Source organism: Brachycentrus maculatus, unplaced genomic scaffold (assembly GCF_059751285.1).
Source record: "Brachycentrus maculatus isolate JH-2025_06_01 unplaced genomic scaffold, ASM5975128v1 h1tg000171l, whole genome shotgun sequence".
In the NCBI taxonomy this organism is placed as follows: Eukaryota; Metazoa; Arthropoda; class Insecta; order Trichoptera; family Brachycentridae; genus Brachycentrus; species Brachycentrus maculatus.
The window spans coordinates 46,202-64,432 of NW_028280924.1; the positions used below are offsets into that span (position 1 = coordinate 46,202).

The following is an 18,231-nucleotide window of genomic DNA, read 5'->3' on the forward strand; positions in this document are numbered from 1 at the left end:
GAGATTTTTAGTATTAAATATAAGTATTAAATTTGTCTCCCGATCATACATAATGTAGGTACTTACTTAATTCAGGAATATGTTTCTAAAACATTTAAAAAATATATATGAATGGATGTTCATTGAGGGATTTTTTAACTACATGAATCATTTCTTGCAAAATAAAAACGTTTAAGTATGTACACACGTACGTTTGTATATGATTTATTATTGTTCACAAATACAAGCGAGTATCCGGTTACTTTATTCTACCATGATCGAGTGTTGTAAGAACAGAAGAAAGATAATAATATTATGATTCCTAATAATTGTAGGTCGTGATCTCTCTACAAAGACTTGCACGTAATATGTGAAGGGGTGAATTGGATTATGAGTAATATATTAAAGTAGTAGAGCATTTATATTGTCTGTGCTATATTATACATCTGACATAAGCTTACACTAGATGAAATTATTAGAGTAAATACCAAATATCACGTGTTTAGTGTGTTTTTAAAAAAAATATAATAGCTACTATTTATTTTTTTGAATAAATACCAATTATCTTGCTTTTATTGTTTTTTTAGAGTAAAAATGTTTTTATTTTTGTTGATAAAAGCTTGCATCAAATAAACAATTTAGACAGTTATAATTTATTTTTCATCTTTCAACTGTCATCACTTATTAGTGTCATGCTGACTTATAAACAACTATCTGTTTGTGGATTTATTTCGAAGCTTTCTATACACTATTAAGTTGCATGAGATGAGAAAATACATTCGTACATTCGTTAAACGGGATTAATTCAAAAAAGGGTAGATGCGAAAAGGGTTGGCTGATTAGAACCTACTGAGAAGTAAACATGGACGAACATCCCACCGAGTCGGGATATTATTTTTAAATCGATCCCCTAATCCACACAGACCAACAAATTACACCTAAAGCTTGATCATGAAAGGCCATAGAAAATATACAGATTACAGAAAAATGCGTTACAAAAATAAAGTAAAGAAATAAGGGCATATCAATAATAAATCAATATTACAATGCAAGGAAAAATGAACTAACCACCCAACCAGTTAAGTTTATCTCGGAGAGACCTTCAGGGGGACCTATCAAAGAAAAAAAATATGAATCTGGTTATTTTGTTTTAATTTATTTTTAAATAAAAATAAATTTACAGTCAAAACATTTGAAAATTTAATATATATTGTATTTTAGAAACAAAAAGATGTTTTATTGTTTCTTTTACTTAGCTTTTATTTTGACAAAATGAATTATCGTTTTACGAGTATTTGCAATATATTCCTAAAAATATATTCCATGTTTAATTAACGTTTTCCTGTTTCGTAAAATAAACTTGTTTTGTTAATCGATTTGGCATAAAATAATTATTGAACATTATTAAATTTCTTGTTTCTAGTTTCTAGTTTGTTTCTTATACCGAGTGACGTAATGAATTTTCTTCTAATACAGGAAATTACCCACTTTAGATACATAAAAATTAAAAATTACATACCAAAGTGTCTACCTACTTTCTCCGCATACCCACCCCCATAATATGAAATATACAGTATTTTTCCATTCAAGGAGAATATATATCTAAATGATTTATAAATAAAAAACAAATGCAATACTATTTATTTATTTGACTTCTTGTACATTGTAAATTTACACACTTGGACTTATTTCTAAGATTTATTAATTTATTAATTTCAGTGTTTATAATTAATTATTAATTATAAAGACTGAAAAATTAAATTAACTAAATTTATTAAACTGTAAATGAATGAAAACAGAAAAGGTAAAGGGTAAGGTAAGGGATTACCTTAAGTTAAGGTAAGGTTAATAAGAGTAAGGTCAATTAATACTTTTAAGTAAGACTGTCTAGTCATATATCAAAGATTAATCATTTTAAATTTTGTTATTTCTTTATAATACTGAATTAACTTATAACTAAAAACAAATTATTTCTGAATATCTACAGAAATAGTAATTTAATAAAATAAATTATACGAATTTCCTCTTTACTGAAATAATATTGAGAAAAAAGTATGAGTCTGTATTTGAAATAAATTAAATAAGAATTTTAAAAAAAATATGTTTTTTAGTACAAATTTTATTAGAAGAACATAATAGTCCAACTTAAAGTTTATTCGAGACGCTCAGTCTATAACTGCTATATGTAAGCACACTACCTGTAAGACCTAGAATACTCATGAATATATTATAATGAATCATCTTTTTAGAAACCTAAATCAGTTCAAAATAAGTTTACATAATATAATTTTTGGAACACAACGTAAAATTCAATTCGAGCTCCAACTATTTAATTATGCTTTTTCACTTAAGGTAGATTTTTTCGTGATTTTTTGGTTAAAATGCTCAAAACAGAGTGACAGTAGTTCAATAAAAATGTACCGATAAAAAAGTAAATATCATTATTTTGTCAGAATAAGGAATTATGTATTTTGATTTGAGTTGTGTACGTACCAAAATTTTGGTATTGCACAGTCAACATTGGTATTAAATATTTTATATATTTATTGGTAACATTTCACGAATAAATATATATTGAGGAGTTTAAGCGTCTAATTAAAGTGATATTTAGCCCATTTAGAATACGTATTGAATACAATCCACAATACAATATAGCGGGTGAAGTCGTTGTCATCTCATCTCGAGTAAACTTCCGGGTTGTCCATATACTAGTAACTCACGTCTCGTCCAGTACTGGTCGTTCAGCTCTACTAACATCGGAGCTTTTGCAATCTCATTCAATATGTTCAATGGTGTTTATAATTTGAAAGCATTTACCGCAGCTACGCTATGTTCAATGTTACATTCCGCGCGGGTCTTTCGTTAAGGCTTATGCAACTCGGTACACCACCACTGCATTAGTTTATTATGATATTTCGGTATATAAGCGGTAACAATCGACTCCATTGACATAGTCAATCGTATATTCACAACGTGAACCAATAATAGTCGAATTCGTACAATGTTCGCTAAAGTGAGTAATTATTCCTTCATTATTTATGTGAGAACTTTTGGTCGGCATTCGCCATTCAAATTATGTTTTGTGGATACTGTTAGTGTAAAATCTCACGGGATACCAGAACAATGCAAGATAATGCTGACAATCGTATATTCACAACGTGAACCAATAATAGTCGAATTCGTACAATGTTCGCTAAAGTGAGTAATTATTCCTTCATTATTTATGTGAGAACTTTTGGTCGGCATTCGCCATTCAAATTATGTTTTGTGGATACTGTTAGTGTAAAATCTCACGGGATACCAGAACAATGCAAGATAATGCTGACAATCGTATATTCACAACGTGAACCAATAATAGTCGAATTCGTACAATGTTCGCTAAAGTGAGTAATTATTCCTTCATTATTTATGTGAGAACTTTTGGTCGGCATTCGCCATTCAAATTATGTTTTGTGGATACTGTTAGTGTAAAATCTCACGGGATACCAGAACAATGCAAGATAATGCTGACAATCGTATATTCACAACGTGAACCAATAATAGTCGAATTCGTACAATGTTCGCTAAAGTGAGTAATTATTCCTTCATTATTTATGTGAGAACTTTTGGTCGGCATTCGCCATTCAAATTATGTTTTGTGGATACTGTTAGTGTAAAATCTCACGGGATACCAGAACAATGCAAGATAATGCTGACAATCGTATATTCACAACGTGAACCAATAATAGTCGAATTCGTACAATGTTCGCTAAAGTGAGTAATTATTCCTTCATTATTTATGTGAGAACTTTTGGTCGGCATTCGCCATTCAAATTATGTTTTGTGGATACTGTTAGTGTAAAATCTCACGGGATACCAGAACAATGCAAGATAATGCTGACAATCGTATATTCACAACGTGAACCAATAATAGTCGAATTCGTACAATGTTCGCTAAAGTGAGTAATTATTCCTTCATTATTTATGTGAGAACTTTTGGTCGGCATTCGCCATTCAAATTATGTTTTGTGGATACTGTTAGTGTAAAATCTCACGGGATACCAGAACAATGCAAGATAATGCTGACAAAAATATCGATATGCTGATTTAAAAAAAGATAATTTCGAACATAAAGTATATATTGACACACACATAATCATTTGCTTCTAACTTTATTTCATAAAAATATAATTATGAGAATTTATTTTTATAGATTACTGAAATTATTTTGCACGGTGAAGTTTTATAGGTAGAGAATAATATTAACTGTTGATAAGGCAGTAATAACATTATTTTTAGAAATAAATCAGCACTATCAGTATGTCATTAATTATTCAAAGAATTTGAAACTTTGTTTTAAGATAAAATCAATCAACCCTAGAAAAATAAATAGTTAATAAATGTTCATTCTACCTATCGTGTATTATCCTTCTTTTATCGTATGTTTTTCAGTACTTTTATGATTTTATTTCATTGTTTAAAACACTGGCAAGGTGGTCATTTGTTTTTTTTTATATGTTTAAGTAATGTGAATAGTAAACAAAACTATTTATCACTTATATAATACATTGATACTATTTGGCGTTTAAAAATAATAAGCAGTGTTTTGTCTAAGATCAGAGTATTAATATAAAAATAAAATAGTTATCAAGAATTGAAAAAGTGAGCAGCTTAGGAGTATGATAAATATAGTTATAAGTTATAATCTTTTTGTCCGCCCTCGAAGTGTAGTATCGTAGTTCTTTGGCGTTTGCTAAACCAAACTGGAAGTCTTGGTTCGATTCCCAGGGGAATTAATACTATAAATTCAATATCACCCTGGACTGGAGTGTACCTGAGGCGTAGGACTGATTGATATCTTTGCCTTTATATAATTGACTTTCAAAATAACACTGGATCAGTGCGATGCAGTGCCGTAAACACAATTGGATGCGGATAAAAGTCAAATGACAAAAGGAGTTAAATAATAAAAAAAAAACATCTATTTTTTTCAAAAATTTTAAACAACATTCTTTAAAAAACAACAGTTTCTTTATATTTTTTCTGAATTGGGTTTAAAATAATATCTGCTAGGTTTAAAAGCTTAGAGTCGTGAAATGTAAAATAAGTGTGAAAATGTTAAAATTAGATGGAAAAAAAGTAGATACTTTTCGAGTCCTTGATAAAATGAATGTATTTTATTCTATTGTTTTATTTGTACCTTACCAGATATCAATCTATTTTTAATTATTCTGTAAAAAGCAAAGGTCAAATTTCAAGGTAATAATAATAGTAAACCGTTTCACCATAATAATCCTCACCTCAAAAGGTAATCCTAACCAAATTCCATTTAATATTTTGTTTTACTTTAGATCTGATCGTGATTACTTCCTGATTAAATAAAAATGATTAATTTCGACTCAAAACTATACTTTCATGAAATGGTTTGATGATGGCTTCTCAAATAAATCAATGTTTTTTATATGAATATATATATATATTGTATATATATATATATATATATATATATATATATATATATATATATATATATATATATATATATATATATATACACACACACAAACATTAGTACACAAGTATGGTCATTAATTTAGTATTATTGCGTGCTTTGGGTACCCTGTTTACATAATGAGCAGAATCTGACGGAAGAGGGAATTGGTATAAACTTACCAAAAACGCACATACGCGTAGTGATCCATTTTTTTAGTAGAAGTTTAAAATAGGAAATAATGTACTTAATTACTGGTTTCCGGGTAAAAATTTAAAGACAATCATTTGAAAAAAAAAAAAATTATATCCAAAGTGTATTAAATCCGATATTCGTTGCAAGTGATAATAACTCACATTTGTTTAAATTTAACTGATAATTTCCGTAAGATACACTTACACGTAAAATAACTTTGAAAATATAATTAAACGCAATACGAATTTAGATTGATAGCAAGGAGAATATTTAAATGTAATTTTGTATGGGTAATGTTGGTTCTCACAGAAATTATCGCGTAACATAATATAATAATAAACTTACTAACACTTGCATACATGGAAGTTACGAAAAAATTCTTGGTTACCATTGTACTGTCAGGTATTGCCTTCTTAGTTAGCGACATTATTATGCCTATTACACACGAAATATTTCGGTCACAAAAGTACAAATATTCACGACAATGTTCCATTTTCTATGTTTTGAAGCATGCCTCGAAATATTGTATATTGTAGATATTGCCAAAAAATAAACTCGGTTAAAAATATACCTTTATTTATAAATACATTTGTACATACTCATATAATTGAAAAGCCGTGGAATAATAAAATTGAATATTGGTTTTACAAATTTGAAAAAAAACAGTACGGTGAAATTAGAATCACTAACATTCGGGTTAAGAACAATTGCCCCGGTGATAACGCGTCTCTATTAGAGAAGAGTTAAGAGCGGGAAGTCACTTAGTGAGCTTATCTGGAGATCGCCGTGGAAGAAATGATTTATAATATGTAACAACAAACATTAGCGGAGAAATCTGACGCTTTAGAGACAAATGAAGGAAGGGTGGATGATTGTAATTCTTTGGTTTACGAAATGTGTGCGAAATTACAGGTACAACATTAAACTTTTTGGGGTAGCATTGTAAGTCTGTTCCATGATATGCGACTTGTACGTCTCGATTCAACAGCATGATATAATCCAGCAAAGTGACATATTTTATCGGAGAAGCTGAAAATGAGTTGGAAGCTTTATCAGCCTCAAGAGTCTAATGTTTTCTTGGGAAGGGTAGAATTTGATATTATTTTGGGTTTGCGATTTTTTTTTGTTTTTGTTTATGTGTATGCTATTATTTATAGGAGGGATAAAAATAATTTATCAATTAAACATAATTTTTTTTGGAAAAAAAATCGAGTTTGGTTTACAAAGTTGGTTCTTAGCTTTAATTAAAAGAATTCAAATGAACTTTTTAAAAATACATTTAATTAATATGTCAATTTCTGTTAAATGTTTTCCGACGTTCAAACGTCATCATTTGCGTCACAAAGCTTTCGAAACCTGATAAGGTTTAACTCTTAATACAACTTTTTCAATTTTATAATTAACGCGAGTAGGGTGGTTTTTACCACCCTGCCAACCTACATTAATTTTTCTCAGAACGAATCCATATAAAGTTTGAAATAATTTTGATGAAATTGTACGCAGTGTCGGTAAGATAAGGTAATATTTTTTAGCATTCTACCCTCGAGCGTCACGGGAGTCAAATGTATTTGAAAATACTGTAAAATTATACGGAATCTTCTTGGCAATGGCTCATGCTCACTTGTACGTGTGTGGCGGATATTCCATGCAGTTTTTAGATTTCAATCAGTGTCGAGTACTTCAAATCGTGAATCCTTTAAGCGGCTCTATTTTGACGACATACTCCTATTCCAAACATTCTGTAAATAAGAAATATATTTACACGAATTAAATGTTAAGTTTGATTCACAGTGGATTTATAGCATCGGTGATATTTTCTTGTTCAGGTAGCCGTTATCTTCGGCGTGGTGGCCGTTTGCAACTGCTGGCCGGCCGGTCACGGTGAGTACGACGGGTACGGCGGGCATGGCGGGTACGCGGGAGGGCTCGCCGGGTACGGAGGCGGGCACGGCGGGTACGGAGGAGCCATCGGCGGGTACGGGGGCCACGGGCACGCCGTGTCCTCGCAGAACGTGGTCCGCCACGACGGGCCTTCCCACGGCTACACCGCCCCCGAGCACGAGTATGGACATGGACACGGCCACGGCCACGACCACTACTACGATGAACATGTAAGGAGACAATTTATTTTTTTTATTTTATTTGGCAGTCACCCAGTGAGAGGATGTTTCTGCCTAAGTTATTTTTTACTTACAAACAAAATAATAATACGACATAAAAGTAACAATAAATACATTTTTTATAGTTCAAATGTAATATCAGATGTATGAGATGTCTGATTAAAACTTGTCAAACTCAGATCAGAGGTCAAGAATTTACTCCTATTTCATAAATATTATATGAAATAGGGGTCAAATCAAATAGCTACTTAAAAACATTACTAAACATAAAATTAAGTCTAAAGATTACATTCCATCTCAGTTTTTAACACATTAAGGAAACACGTTTAAAAATTTAATATTTGAAGAAAAATTATTTTTGTTACTAATATTTATGATTTTTGTTATTTTTCAACAGGCCCATCCTGCCTACAAGTTTGACTATGGCGTGACTGATCATCACACCGGAGACCAGAAGAGCCAGTCTGAAGTTAGGGACGGAGATGTAGTGAAGGGACACTACTCCCTCGTGGAGCCCGACGGTTCCATCAGGACTGTTCACTACACTGCTGATGATCATAATGGGTAAGTGAACGAAGAATATAAGACATGAACATTCGTATAATAATTGAACAGAATTCAACCAGTTTTCAAATTTGAGATGTAGTCTAATGATCCTAAGAATTTTTTCAAAAGAATATATTTTTTGATATAAATATTTTATAATTATGAATAAAATAAATAAATAAAGAATGAAACAGTTCCACAGTCTTTGTGAACAATTTATCAGTCCTCGCACATATTTGAACGCGCAAAACATTATGATTTCGATAAGCGAATATCTACATACATGAAAAACATTATACTTATACACAACATGTATTGAAAATGCAACGTAAACGTATATTTAGTGGCATTTGAATTTAGTTGAGATTAAATAAAACTAATTTAAAACCAATATTTTATTCGTTAAGTAATGAAAAAAAGTTTGTTATTCGATTTCCATTTGTTCAATGTAGGTTGAAAATCTGTATAAATAAAAATGTATAAGTTCGTTTGATCAAAATCTTAAATCTCATGAAGATGTTTACTGATTGTTTTGAATTTTTGTCACAACGTTGCATTCTAAAACATGTATGTTTCAGTTTATCTATATAAATAAAAAAAATCTGTTCGAGACAGGTATTTTTACCTAAAACAAGTAATTTTTTAGGTTTTTATTTTTCTACCAAAATGGCTGCGCTATCTATTAAACTAAACAGCAACGCACCTAATACTAATGATTGCTCATGGTGGACATGGGAATCTTCTTCTGCTGGCAGTTTCAATGTTTTTTATTGCATTGTTTCATTGATTTTGAGCATATTCATTGCTTCACAAGTATTATAAAAAATAAATTCAGAGTTACACACATACATACCTATATAACAATAATATAATGTATGAAACCTTCAAAATATAACAATCATTGATTTATTTTAAAAATCAGAACTTAAGTTATATCACAGAGTATACATTGTATTATAAATATGAAATCCCAATTTTATGAAATTTTATTAACGTAGTATTATGATATTACGTATTGAAATAAACAAAATCCTTGTTTCAGTTTCAATGCTGTCGTCCACCGCACCGCCAATGCCCACCCTCAAGTGCATCATGGTCATGACTACCACCATTAAAAATGCCTATTTCTTCGACCCCGGAATACTAAGGTCCGCCTGAGAAAGAAAAACCTTAGATGGTTATGAAAACAAACTTAGTATTGTAGGGTTATATGCCACATGAGATTGTTCAAGTATTTAGTTTTATTTTTTTCTATCATTGAAAAACCAATAAATATATTATGAAACTACGTTTTCTGAGATTTTTATTTATCTAAATTATTCCAAACGTTATGAACTTCAGAAATTACATATCAATCATTATAGTCACCTTAGTTTTCTATTGGATTTAACTAGAATATTAAGCTATTATACTCAATATGGTAGTAAGTTTAATTGCAATGTCTGTAAACTTGGTAATTAAGATAAATATACTGTTTTTCCTACAAACACGAGTGGATACAAAAAACTCTGTTTTTCTAAAACCAGCATTTTATTGCACAATGCTAATACTTTTTACCTCTTTTTTATAGAAAATCATTGACAAAAAACTTAAATTATGAAATAAGTCAACTTACTTTAAACATAAATTGATGAATTTGTTTTATTTTTTTTGTTTTTCTTCATTAAAGTATTTCATTATTACTTCATTATTTTATTTTCTACTAGGCTCATTTACTTACGTAAAAAATAAAATAAATTCAGAATATTTATAAAAATATTTTCTACTTCTACCTTTATTTATTCACCGATTACTTTTCAATTTTAACCCAAAGATGCATTCGAATTCGCGTCTGATTTTACAAGCGTTCTTTTCTTTCTTTTCCATTCAAGCAGACTGAGCCATAGCAACCCGTGGTCGGGTACAACTATTTAAAAATAAGTCATATTTATAAATGGAAGGAAAATGTATTTGAAGTTTTGAAATATAGATTGGTTTTCTTCTTCTTCTTCTAACCCTTATACACACATACACACACAATGGTGTATAACGCACTGCACCGTATTGATGCAGTGTTATTTTGAACGTTACTTACATGAAGGACAGGTGATCACTCCTGCGCTTCAGGGACCAATCCAGGGTAATATTGAATAAATATTAGAGTGTCAAATAACTAATATTTATTTTCACCCTCTCCCCTGCGAATCGAGGCATGGTAGCTAATTACATTAACCATTACACCACGGAGGCGGAGATGAGTTTTCTAATTATGTAGTTTATATACTCATACTTAAAGAATTCTAAACCATTTTTAGTTTTGCATATCCCTAGTATTAGCATTTAATTATCTGCAATCTAACAAATTGATAAATAAATCAAGCTTTTCGTGCACTGCGTTCTCTGTAATCGATTAGCATATAATGCGGCTAGTATTGCAATTTCATTTAGAAGTCGTTTTTACTCTTCCCCCTGCCAATTTATTTTCGTTGTATATAATCACGGAACGATAACTGATTGTATGATGAAATTTTAATTAACGATAATTTCATCAGTTCAACATTTATTCCGTAAACGGTTCACAATTTCTCGATTGAAACTATTTAATATCAATTAGACAAGCTTGTACTTTATTATTCAAGTTTTTGGAATACCGTTTCAAAATTATTTGCTAAGGTAAAAAACATTTATGTCGTCATAACGCTTTATCTCAGAAGTTTTATGAAGTCTTCTCACTTTGATCACAATAAGAATTACAATCAGGAAAACCTGAAGTTTGTATTTTTTATTTCCAGAAATATCAGAATCTGGATATTTTTACGTACAGCCAAGATTATTATTTTTTTAAGTAGTATTCAATACATTTTCTTAAAATAAAAAAGGGTTCGTTTGAAAGGCTAGCGAGTTACTAAAGCCCTTTTGACTCTTATTTACTCTGCGAATGACTGATTTCTGTTGATTTTTAAAATATTTAATGAATATATCGACTTCTTTGTTTACAGTTATAAATAAAATAACCTCGTATTTTGTATGTACATATGTAGTTGATTACACAGTATAAATATATGTATACATTTACTTTTATGTATATATATGTTTATTTATATATATATATTTATATATATATATATATATATATATATATATATATATATATATATATATATATATATATATATATATATATATATATATATATATATATATATATATATATATATATATATATATATATATATATATTTATATATATAAATATAAATATATATTGTATATATATATATATACATATATATATATATATATACATATATATATATATATATATATATATATATATATATATATATATATATATATATATATATATATATATATATATATATATATATATATATATATATATATATATATATATATATGTATATATATATATATATATATATATATATATATATATATATATATATATATATATATATATATATATATATATATATATATATATATATATATAAATATATATACTTTACCCATTGTTGACAATTTTGGAAATTTGTGTTTTTAAATTCAAAATACGATTATCTGGATGTGCTGAAAGATGAAGAAGAATATGGAAGTCTGGGCATTTACGGGGTGGTTTACAACCATCATAGGCTGGTTAAAGTGATCACTTTACTCACGTGTAATGTCAAAAAATAAATTGAAAAATATATCCTATAATTGAAGATAATCCAGATTTGTGAACAAATATTTGGACACACTGAAAATATTGTGCTTATGTTAATTTTAATTGAAAACAATTCACTGAAATCCTTGAGCTCTACGTGCCATTTTTCAAACTTTTAAATTTATATTTGACGGGGAAATTATGATTGGACTTATTGAGATTATAATAGATTTAAAAAATATTTAATTTGCGGTTAAATTATATGTAACTCTTCTTGAATCGTTATCTTATTTTCGTGATCACCTTCCTACTTACCTAAGAAGCGTTGCATGTAACTTAACTTAATGTGACTGTATATCTATAATATGTAGTTTCAAATTGTATATACGAATAACATGCGCTTTTATAACCATGAACTATACCATTTATCTCGACTTTCCTTAAAACCGCAGGAGATGAATTACGAATGCTATAAAAAAGGTCACGTTGGTTTTAATAATAAGGTCTCATAATACTTCTAACGATTTTAATGTGCACTATTAAGACAATGCTTTCTCAATGGTTTGAACTTCCCGAGTATTGCCCGTCCTCATCTTATGAACATAAAGTTTTGAAATGCTTGATAGGGTCATAGAAGTAGCATAAATCTGCCTGGTATTTCTTCTCAGGACTTTGGGTTTGGGGGTAGGTCCGAAATGCGTCATCGGAACCTGTTGGTGCTGACAGTTGCCTATCGGACCTAGGATCCCACAGTCGGATTATTGATTTTTCTGCCGCTGTCACCCTGGACATTAGAACATGGTAGATTGTACACTTTATTTATTTATTTCCTTACATGCTTCGCTGACAATAATAGGGACTTTAAAAGCATAAATATTTAAAGAAGATATGTGTGTTTGTGAAATACTTTACATAATTCATTAAATACTGATATATGATAATAAAAAAAACAGTTATTGGACATGTGGGTCCGATTGGAAGTCAAATTTTCTACATACGACGGGAGCATTCGGAGTTCAGATGTAGAAAGGTTAAAAATACATTATTTAATATAATTTTAACCGAATTTACAATAAACATTCCATTAATTACTTAAAAACCACAGTTTAAACATTTTTAATTCAGGAATATATAATAATAATACTTGAAATAAATAGTAATAGTTTTTGGTTTATAAATTTATTTACATATAATTCGTTGTTAAACATACAATACACGCTGTTTATAAGTTACTTATGTACATAAATAAAATAAAGTACAGATATGATAATGCTGGGTAAATTGGGAAAAAACGGCGTCAATATGAAGCATCAGGTAACTGGTTGGAGGACAGAATTAGGTCTACCATTTGCTATGGTGTCCTGGTGTTTTGTGAACTACGGCTTGGAAACTGAAATAAAAAAAAAATATTTTCAACAGACCCTTTTTTAAACCTTAGTATTTATTTTATTTTAAATTAAAACCCCTTTTTTTATTTTATACCACAACTTTATGCCTATTTGATGTTATTGAAAATAAATATAAAGTTGTTATAGAGTATGTTCAAACCTAGAGACCCAGGGACCTCAACATTAACAACGGAACCAAAACTTCAACAACATGAATGAACTAAGTTAGATGACTCATATACTATTGTATTTTCATACATTATTATTTATGCTATAATATGATAGAAGGTAATATGAGGATATAAGATGCCAAATTATATTTTTTGCATTGTTTTGAATGGTGTTAAAGTTTAAGCTCCGCTTTTAAGACATTTAGAGATGGTTTAAGATTTTTAAATAAATTTCATTTTGACATCAAAAACTCAGTTTGGTTAATATTCTAAGACTGTAACACCCTTTTATAATATGTTTAATTACCATTTTTTTAAATATATTAATTTCATTAATAATAAGAATAAATAAATAAGTAATCTAAAGTGAGTTAATGAGAAAAAGCGTAAAATAATGAACTATATTGAAAATCTCGTTTGAAATGTCAATCTGTGGAATGATGCCTTAGAATAACGCAATATTTACATTATCAAGTTTTTTAACGTAGTGAGGTTTATAAAAATATAACATATAATTTTCTGGCGTAGAATATAGTTGATAAATTTGATATTGTTTGATTTAGTAATAAAATCAGTTGATACGCTTTGATTCTCACCCAAAGATAATTTTTAAAAAAGAGGAAAATAATAAGTTCTGAAACTGCATTTTATGTTTATCTGAATCGGAATCAAATATCTCGCGTTATTGTCCGGTGTGAAATTTCATTGTTGCATATCCTTGAAACTCATTCGGAAAACTGTTTTTATTGCTCTATGCGACTTTAATCGAGAAAATAACACTGCGACCGACCAAATAATACAAAACACGTAATAATCGTTCCTATTTATGTTTTATAATAAAATTCCGACTCGTTGCAAGTGTTCATGTTGGCGTGAGAACTGGGCTAAGGCGGTAGGTAATGTTTTATTCTTTCCCATGGAGTCATTTATTTGCAAAGATTCAAATCTTTTACTGTCACATGTGAAATAACACATTCTAGTGGGATCGATAGGTGCTAGAAACTCTCATGAGAGACAAAAGAGTATTTGCAAAAATAACAATGTCGGCTGCTAATCATACAATATAATTGCAATTTATCTCGAGATTTATATTATTACTAAGCGATAAAACGTTTTCAGCTTAATCTACCAACAAAATCGAAAACCAAAGGTTTTATACAAAACATATTTACGGGTACCTTCATTTTAGATTATGTGTATGGGCGAGTGAGTACCTCTGGCGAAAAACGTAGATACGTTTAATAATTTAACAAAAAATGATGTATTAAAATTTTTTAAGAAACTTAAAAAACAATGGATACAAATATATTAACAAACATACATTATCATATATGTACATATTTAAATTAACGTGTTTATGAATTGTAATAGTTTTTTGTTTGTTTGCATTTGAAAATTTTGTATATATATGGAAAATTGAACCTTTGAAAAACACAAATCAAATATTTTTTGTGATGTGTTAACTGCGTAAATACTTCTAAACTTCTATTTTAACCTATCGTCTTCATACGATATTTGATAAATAATGTTAAGTTTATCAAAACATGTCATAATACAGCATTATAATAAATTATATTTCTGGACAAAATTCTAGAATACTAATATAGGTTCCTACTTCTCCATACTTATGAAGAAGCTGTAAAAACAGGATTTTGATTTAATTGTTATTTTACCTAAATTCTGACCATCAAAATGTCTTATAACGATTATTTTGATAGATTTTGTTTTGCAGGAAAGACCGGGATATTAGTAACAAGGGACAGTTTTAAGACACGGACCCATTGCATCAGTGATTTATGAAAGTATTAGTGTAATTTAGTGCAACTTACAGGCGATATTCTCCATTCAGATGGTAAAATGTACAATATTTACACCAAAGACGTCAAAGTCAAAATTGTTTAGACATGTTTGTAGCGATGATATTGACATTATTTTTTAGATTTTTGCATTCTACCTTAATGATGTTAAAGTCAAAACAATCCTTATAACCCCAGCTTATTTGTGGAATTTTTGTGTTTTCAAGCAATTGGTGCATTTAAGTAATTGGTGCGTTATAGCCGGAAGAGTATTAGATCGTTCTGGATGCATACCCGCTATGGTCATCAGCTGTATAGTGAACCGTCCTTATGGAACCATCAGGTTCCACGAGAGAGTACTGTCCCTTGACGACATCGCCATCCCTCACTTCAGACTGACTCTTCTGGTCCCCAGTGTGATGGTCGGTCACGCCATATCCAAACTTGTATGATGGATAAGCCTGAAAAGGGTAAAATCGTTCAAAAAACATTTTCTTTAGGTTACTCCGAATAATCTTATATTTCCTCATTCCGTAATTCTATGTAAATAATTTTTATATCAGGTGCTTATTTATGATTTTTTTAAACAATAAACAAGATTTTTGATTTTGTTCTTATTTCAAGAATTGAATAAATCATTGTGAAATTTCAAATTCCATTTTTTTTGTATGAAATTATATTTTGTCCAAATTATGAAAAGCCAAGTATTCGTTAAATCCCAAATTTATTTTTTCTCAATCCGGGTAACATTTTACGTGAATGTTTTTTTTCTTAAGTTTTTCTTCGAAATAATTATATGGTTTTGAAAAGAAAAGAGTCATTAAAAAGTATGGAATTAAAGAAATATTTTTCTGCATATAATATATTCTAAAAAACAAAAAAGGTATGCATTATAAATTCTTAAATGAAAAACGAGCGTAAGGACACGTCGAGCCCTGAGCGCGGCTCTGCGCATTCTGATTTGAACGCTTGAGATCTGGACCTTAATGTGATGAGCATAACGTCACATATTGTATATTACGTGTTGTCAAACAAATATTAAGTGTTTAAAATACCACGGATTTTTTTTATAAAATTATTATTTTCAACAAAATAAATTTTCGGTTTCGTACCAAAAACCCATTGGTTTAATTTATTAAAATATGACAGTTTATTTCATCTTTGATAAAATTATTAAAATCTATAAATATCAAAATAAATCTACGTATCCTACGTACGATAAACTTTTTTTTTATTATTGACCATTGATTAGGTTCAAGTAAGAAATCTGTTTCTTTTTTAAAAATGTCGATTAACGTGACATCATTTTTCGAACGAAACTGAGTGTGCTCGAAAAATCAATGTCTATATTTTACGCATTCATCTTTCATATTGTTATGTTTAAGATTAGTCATGATACGATATTTTGAGAAGTGTTACTAAAAGTACGCTGGCATTGTTGTCAATGTACAAAATATATAATCAGTATAGGTGCCAAATTGTTATTTATCTCTTTAGGTACATTATAAATCAAAAAGTCACATATAATTATAAAACGTGACGTCTTAAATTATGTCTGAGTAAATAATGATGGAATGAATGTAGTATTATTTCTTACGTATTCGTCAGTATGATGGTGCGCTCCCTCATAGCCGCGGGACAGTCCATAGCCGTGCCCCAGGGAGACAGAGGGGGATGCGTGGCTCACGATAGACTGGGAAGACACTGCCTTTCCCAGGCCGTGGCTGTACGAAGGCGCCGCGTATCCAGAAGAATAGCCGGCATATCCGAGTCCGTTGCTAGAAGAGTCGTAGTCGGAGTAGTCGGAGTATCCCAGCCCGTGGCCGCTGTAACCGAGCCCCTGCCCGCCGTAACCGAGCCCCTGCCCGCCGTAACCGAGGCCGTGCCCTCCGTAACCGAGTCCATGGCCAGACTTGACTAGCCCCTGGGTGGAGGCGTCCAGTCCTTGGGTCGCGTAGTCCAGGCCTTGGCTGGAGTAGTCCAGGCCGTGGCTGGAGTAGCCGTGGTGGCCGGGGGCCCCGTGGTGGACTATGGACTGCGAGGAGACTGCGCCGTGCCCGATGATACCGGCACTGCACACAGCCACTAACCCGAAAAGAACTGCGATCTAACAGAAAAAATATAACATTGTAAAAATTATCGTGAATCGGGAAGATTAACCGCCCTACACATACGAGCGTGAGTGATATGCGCGTTTTTTCTGCACCATTCCTCGCTAATCCGTATCACGTACGCGCATGAGAAATAATATCTGTGACAAACCTATTATGGTAAAATTTTGGTATGAATACAAAAAACCTTGTTTTCATAATTCTGTAGAAACAATGATTTTTTTGCCTGATTCTCGGAAAATAACCTGAGAGCAGGATGGTTAATGAAAACATTAAAACTTTAACATTTTCTTTTTTATTTAAGTTTTACTTAACAAATGGCACTACGAGTACTTCTTAAAATCTATTATGACGTTAAATTTTCGATTTATAACTATCAATATATTTTTGTTACTTTTTATTATTTTTTTAATTAAAAAAAACGTTTAACGTTTCTCACGAAATAACATTATTTATTTTTAAAAAAATACTCTTACAACATAGGTTTATGGAAACAAAATATTTTAAATTTGCTTAAAAAAGGTTAACTTTATTACCCTAACCCATTTATTAATTTATTGGTAACTGAGTAAAATGTCGCGTAATAGGATATGAATTCACTATTTAAAAGAAAAGCTTAAACTCCGATAAACTATGTCAATTAAAATATATGAATAGGTGAAAATAATGTGTTTATAATTTCACGTATCACAATTATTGTGACGTACTTTACTAAACATTCTAAGGATGCTCGCAGGAGTGCACTACTTTATGAACTGTGACTCCATTCAAAAAATCCATCTACTTTTATAGTAAAACAGAAGAACGGGC

The 18,231-nt window shown here is 30.1% G+C and overlaps 2 protein-coding genes across 3 annotated transcripts; one reads left to right on the plus strand and one right to left on the minus strand.

Moving 5' to 3' along the window:
* The first annotated feature begins 2,894 nt into the window (after positions 1–2,894).
* On the plus strand, positions 2,895–9,601 carry LOC148308303 (uncharacterized). Of its 2 annotated transcripts, none has more exons than XM_088261968.1 (4): positions 2,895–2,992; positions 7,471–7,755; positions 8,162–8,328; positions 9,353–9,601. In XM_088261968.1, the coding sequence occupies exons 1-4, from the start codon at positions 2,981–2,983 to the stop codon at positions 9,423–9,425; spliced, it is 537 nt and encodes a 178-aa protein (XP_088118094.1). In that variant the 5' UTR covers positions 2,895–2,980; the 3' UTR covers positions 9,426–9,601. The 2 variants fall into 2 exon arrangements, with proteins under 2 accessions (XP_088118094.1, XP_088118093.1); XM_088261967.1 differs by lacking the exon at positions 2,895–2,992 and adding an exon at positions 3,047–3,917.
* A 3,518-nt stretch (positions 9,602–13,119) lies between these two features.
* Positions 13,120–18,220, minus strand: LOC148308304 (uncharacterized). The gene is made up of 4 exons (XM_088261964.1): positions 18,129–18,220; positions 16,908–17,417; positions 15,605–15,771; positions 13,120–13,346 (listed from the first exon to the last, which is right to left on the minus strand). The coding sequence occupies exons 1-4, from the start codon at positions 18,138–18,140 to the stop codon at positions 13,298–13,300; spliced, it is 738 nt and encodes a 245-aa protein (XP_088118090.1). The 5' UTR covers positions 18,141–18,220; the 3' UTR covers positions 13,120–13,297.
* Positions 18,221–18,231: the final 11 nt, after the last annotated feature.